Here is a 6,000-nt window from a genome sequence, read left to right as displayed (position 1 = left end):
GGGAGCTCGAATTGTTAAGCTAACATCGACGAGTAATAAAAAAAAACCAAACACCTTTTGGGAAACCTTGCCAACATAAATTGAAGCAGGAACACGATAAAATATAATATTTATCTGATACTCTGGCTTTGCATCCTAAGTGGCGTTTTAGTAGGGCTTTAATCCACCTTGAAATTCTGCACGGTTATGCAGCCGCAAGACAGACACCGAGTGCGTCCTGAAGATGCCTGTCCCCAGCAGCGCTCAGCAGCAGGCTTTAAACAATTCCTCACCTAGAGGAGCTCCTCGTGGGAAGGCGGACAGTCCTGCAGGTAGGGTGAAACATCTGCACTCGCTGCCTGGGGCTGGCACACGGTGTGCGCTGGCTCGTCCTCCCCGAGTCCCGCTCCTCTGCCCTGCTGGGTTGTGCCGAGCCGTGCGGCGGTGCCGTCCTTTCCCCCGCAGTTCTCCCTTTGATTTAGTCGGCAGACCGAAAAACTCGCGTGTTATCTCGCCGATGCGAACAGAGAAATAAATAAACAAACAAATAAACACAGAACTGTGATTCCTCACACTGGGACAGAGCCTTCTTTCTAAGACATTACCACGGCGGAGCTCTGCTGGCTCTCACGGGTCTGAGAGGGGCGTGAGGGGCGTGTGACCCGGGCTGGCCGCGACACGGGCGGGGACAACCAGCAAACCCTGGGCAATTGGGGAAATTTGGGGGACAATGAGCACACTCCGGGCAATTAGCACATCGCTGCTGGTGTTTCACGCCAGGGCTGGTTGGGGGGGCGGCCGGACGGCTCCAGGCTGCGCCAAACCCTTCCCGCAGCCCCCCCCGGGCACCTCACGGGGCGAGGCGCGGCCGGGCCGCCTCAGGGCTCCCCCCCCCCCGAGGGCCGCTCGGGCTCCCCGCGCTCGCAGGGCCCCGTTAGGCCGCAGGCGGCGGCGCAGCCCCCCCCCGGCTCCCCCCGCCCGCCCCTCACCCCCGTGCGGGCCGGGCCGGGCCCTCCGCGGGGGCCTAGGGACGGCCGGGCCGGGCCGGGCTCCCCATGCGCGCTCCCGCGCCCTCCTCCCTTCAGCGGGGCCGCGCGGCGGCGGGGGCGCGCGTGAGGCCGGGAAGGCGCCGCCTCCTCCCCTCCCCTCCCCCCTCCTCCCTCCTCTGCTCCTCCTCCTCCTCCCCTCGCACAGCGCTTGACAGGAGCGCGGTCACGTGGCGGCCGCAAAGCGCCGCTTTGCGACCTCGATGACAGGCAAAGTGTGCGACAGGCGCGGGGGGGGCGCCGCCGCCTCCTCCTCCTCCTCCTCCTCCTCCTCCTCCTCCTCCTCCTCCTCCTCCTCCCGCCGTGCCCGGGCCGGCCGCTGAGCGAGGCAGCGCAGCCTTCCTCCCCTCCTCTCTCCTCCTCCTCCTCCTCCTCCTCTCCTCCTCCCAGGCCCGGGATCCCGAGCGGCGCCCCCATGAGCCCCTAGCCCCCCCCCCCCCCAGCCCCGTGCAGCGCGGAGGGAGCCGGGCAGCGGGCGGCCGCCATGGCGTCCAACACGGACCGCGAGATGATCCTGGCGGACTTCCAGGTAGGCGCCTCACGGCCCGCACCGGGCCCTCTCCTCGGGCTCGGGGGGAAAAGGGGCGGCGAACCCGCAAAATGTCTCCCCCTCTGAACAAAAACACCTATTTATTTATTTTATTTTTTTTTAGTTTATTTCATTCTGGGTGTTGTTTTGTTGTTTTTCGCTGCCCCCCACCCCGCCCCGGGGGAAGCTGTGGCAGCGCCGGGTGAGTCACCTGCGGCCGGGCACTCACCCTGGGGCTGCGGCGGCGGAAAACTCTCCCCAGCCCACCCAGCGCCCTGCTGCTGTAGGCTGAAAGTGCGTGTCCCTGCCAGGTGTCTGCCTGTCACCTTCCTCCTGCCCCGCAAAGCCGGGGTAATTTAACTTCAAACTCCTCAATCGTATTTTTTAAGTCTTTCTCTAAGTGATGGCTGCTGTTTGTTCAGAGGCCTGGTCAATCTCTTCGCTGTATCGCTTCTTACCATGGCCTGCCTTCTCTCTCTATATATATATTTTTATCTCCAAGTAGGCAAACAAGTGGAAGATACCTGAATTTGTAATGGGAGAGCCAAAAGCAGCTTGTAAAGATGCTGGTTTCTATCTGAACATCGTTTTAATATTGTTTCTCAGTCCATATATCCTCCTTAAGCCTTGTCTGTTTGCAGTGATCAGTCCGTTGTGGCTCCATTCTTGGGTCACGTTGTAGAACCAGTGTCTGTACATGCCGCTTGTTACAGAAGCATCTCTCATCTGTTAGCTGGGAAACCAGCTTATTCCGTTTTAAAAAGAAAAAAAAGAAAAGTTATCCCCTCGCTCTGTGTGCACACATGTTTAACAAGGATGTTTCTTTGGAATTACAGGTGGTGTGACCGTAGTGTACATTACGTAATTCCTCTTTTGCGAAAGGTATCAGATATCTTCCTGACGTAACGTGTGGAGTTCCCAGTTTCCCAGTTGATAACAGGGGAATGTTTTCACTTCTTGTACCTAAATACGTTACACTCACTTACTTAAACATTCAGTGACTGTTTCTGTAGTTGTCCTTTATTTTGCTGTGCTTGGAGATATTTTTGTGTGTGTAAGGAGGAATGGCCCTATTTTAAGGATGGGTTTTCAAACTTCTTCCAGTACCAATTCCTTGCATAAAAGGAGACTGGGACCCCATTTCTGCATCCGTACTAGTGGGGACAGACTTCTGTGGAATCCCATGTTACCAGCTAGAACAGGTTTGCATTCTGGAAGCCTAGACAATGATTCAGTTAGTAGCTGGTAAATTTCACAAGACTTTTAAATATGGTTTTCAATCTGTATCTCCTTTCCAAGTTTTCAGTGGCAATGTTATTTTGCAATTCTGCAGCATTTTTCTGCTTGGATTTTGAAACCAGTTAATAAAGGTATAAGAGCAACTGCAGTGTTTGATACCATGAAGACAAGTAAGTATTATTGCAAGCCTTCAGAGTGGCAGTGGAGTTGCAGAAATCATTTGTAGATTGAGGATGACATAATGCACCCGACACCCAGGAAGTACTTTACTGTGTAATAATGCTTCTGTAAAAAAAAAAACAAGATGAAGAAGCTTTATTTTTTTTCCTTTCCCCTTTACTTTGCCTCTCTTATTTCTGCCATCAACTTTGTTTTTGTTTCACTTCATTTTTTTTTTTTTTTTTAATAATTCTCAAGCTTCTCCCTGACTTTGAAATACTGAATGTCAATTGTCATGCTCTAAGCCTTTAGATTAGTAAAGGATAATGCCAGTCATTATTACGCCACATATGTTTAAGCTGTTAAAAATGGTGAAGGATTTGAGGTATTTCAAATACATGATGGAATTCACAACTCGTTCACTACAATTTTAAAATGGAAAATAAAATGTGCGAAGTATTTCTTCATGGTTCTGTCTTTTGTGTTTTCTGTACCTTTTAATAAATATATTCATTAGAGTTATATTGCCATCTTCTATATTTGTGTGAGGTATCTTGTTGAAGAATGGTGCATATATTGAAAACTTTAAAAACAATTTTATCTGGTTCTGTGCAGCTGATCTTTGAGTGAAACTGGGAGGGAAACTTCATCAACATTTCACACTCACCTGTCCCAAGCTTCTTTTAGGAGGGATAGAGCAGTGGGCTTTGAACTTTAAAACATGAAAGGCGTTTCCCTCCCCATAAATTTTTTTTCAATGAAGTAATAATTACACTAATGTTTGATGCTTTTGGCAGGCATTCATGAGCTTATTTTATGTCTTTCAAAATCATTAGGGATGCTTCCATTAGTTTCAACTAGAGCAGGAGCTTGTATCGTGTTTTTTTTTTTTTTTTTTTTTTTTTCCCCATTTAACTCAGGTTGCTGTAACAGGCTACTTCTGAGATACTAGAGAGTGTACTTAAATACATAAAACATTTATATGTATAGACATACATTGAATAATTTTACAGAATACTTTAACTACAGGGTAAAGCGCCATAGATGATCTAACAAAATATTTTTTCAAATATGTCTTAAAAAACTCAAGCCTGTTCTGTATGGTTCATAATTATTTTCTTACACTCTTTTTTTAAAATAAGATTACTTTATGCTACCTGGAGAGTACAAGGCATGTATACATGCACATAGGCTGTATAACCAACCTGTTTAACTTTTCCATCTCAGGTCCTCACTTAGGAAAGATTACACGTGGGTAATCTGATTGGTTTTCAGTGGAAGTAGCTAAGTAGTGGAGTTAAACACACAAACAAGTTTTAGTTGTCTTACTTAAATGCAATTCAGAATTTCTCCACAAAGTGTCATTGGCATGTAGGAAAAATTCCACAGAAAGAAGAAAAAAAAATCACCAGCTTGTGTTTGTATTCTTTGACAAGGTAATTGTGTTTGAATTGGTAAAAGAGAGATGCTGCAGCATGCCTCGAATTCCATGAGAAATAAGGGAATATAATTTCTACATTTTAAAAATCTCTGTTCTTCTTCCACTTGTGTTTAATTGCAAGATGTTCTGTTGTTTCCATTAGGATACCCAGGTAGTCACGTTACAAATGTATTCATAATCGATGAGGTTTGGGGTTTGAAGAGAATTATTCTCTGCTGTGTTAGCCAATGTTTCATTGTAAAGAGGGAAAAAATTGCAACGTCAGTTGCAGTTGTGAACTTAGTTGCAAACGTCAGTTGCGCTGAACTTAGTTAAATGGGTGTAGTTGAACTGTTCAGGAATGATTTTGAGTATTGGCAGGAGTGTCACGTGTAGACACTTACGTGTACTTGCACCTGAATTTTAGTTTTGACAGCTTCCCTTAGGATGGGGGCTAAAGGTAACAAAAATATCCTTTTGTCAGGGTGAATTATATCCACGTGTAGGACCACTTTAGTCGTACAACGTGATTCTCTTCAAACTAAGTCCTAAACGTAGAGTTGGCTGAAGGATTAACATTTTTCATTGACCAAGTAAATAAGTAGTTCAAGTTTTGGTCTGGGTTGGAAGGCCAAGATTTGGTCTGAGTTGGTGTGGAATGGTAAAACTCAAAATTCCTTGCTTTCACTGATACAACAGGTATTCAATAGTTTTCTTCTGTCTTCCATCTATATTCATTGTGAAACAGTTGTGTTATTTTTATTTTCAAAATTAACTTAAAGCACACCAGGCAATAGAGTGCTTTGGTATGATTCACACACACATATACATAAAGACGTTTTTTTCAAGATTCACCTTTGTGTCATTTTTTCTTCATAAAAACAGGGGTTTGTGGGAGGAGCGAGGGGGAATTGGGAAGGAAGAAAATCCTTGCCAGAAAGGTGAGAAAGCATGCAAGATAATCCATGTTTAAAGTTATCAAATCGGTTGTTACACTGATAGATCAGCCTATAGGGTTTTATTTTTCTATATATTATTTATGCATTTCTATGGTTTAACCATAATTCAGGCTACCCATTTCCTTCTGGAATGGTCAAACTAAAGAAACTGCAGAATCTTTATCGCTTGGAAGTTAACGCAGAGCTGTTCAGTAACTGACAGGATGTGTTTCTGAAGGTTCTTTTTTGTGTGGTTATGAAAAACATCAATTTGCTTCGGCCCTGGCTAAGATTATCTGTGTTACGCACACAGTTTTCACTATCTAATGGTAAATATGCAGAACTGACGGGTGTCTTCTTTTTTTTTTTTTTTTTTTTTTTTTTTTGAGGGTGCTGAGGGAGCTTTGCTTTCTGTTACTTGGTAGTTAATGTCAGCATGAAAATTTGGTGAGTGAGGAGGCAGGTGGGTGCAAGAACAGCTTCAAGTCGGGACACTCGACGAGGACCTTAGGACACTATAGCATATTGAAATTTATACCTGTGATGCCTCACGTTTTACATCTTCATTACTATTTTATTTAATCATTATTATTTTTTTTGGTCCCATCGTATAATTTTGAGCATTACAGAGTCAGTAGCAGCATTGGAACCGGTAGTTGGACCTCTTGGTTTGCAACACAGTTGGTTTTG

At 45.7% G+C, this 6,000-nt stretch overlaps 1 protein-coding gene across 1 annotated transcript in view; it reads left to right on the top strand.

Annotated features, from left to right (window-relative positions):
* The first annotated feature begins 1,286 nt into the window (after positions 1-1,286).
* Positions 1,287-6,000, top strand: part of FAF1 (Fas associated factor 1) — a 158,213-nt gene continuing 153,499 nt past the window's right edge. Inside the window, exon 1 of the mRNA XM_082765690.1 lies at positions 1,287-1,554. Coding sequence (XP_082621816.1) covers positions 1,510-1,554 — 45 coding nt within the window. The 5' untranslated portion in view covers positions 1,287-1,509. The remainder of the gene's footprint in view (positions 1,555-6,000) is intronic.

This window comes from Aythya marila (assembly GCF_965140915.1).
Source record: "Aythya marila genome assembly, chromosome: 8".
Taxonomy (NCBI): domain Eukaryota; kingdom Metazoa; phylum Chordata; class Aves; order Anseriformes; family Anatidae; genus Aythya; species Aythya marila.
Note: the sequence above shows the minus strand (reverse complement) of the source record. Positions and strands in the feature narration are given on the sequence as shown.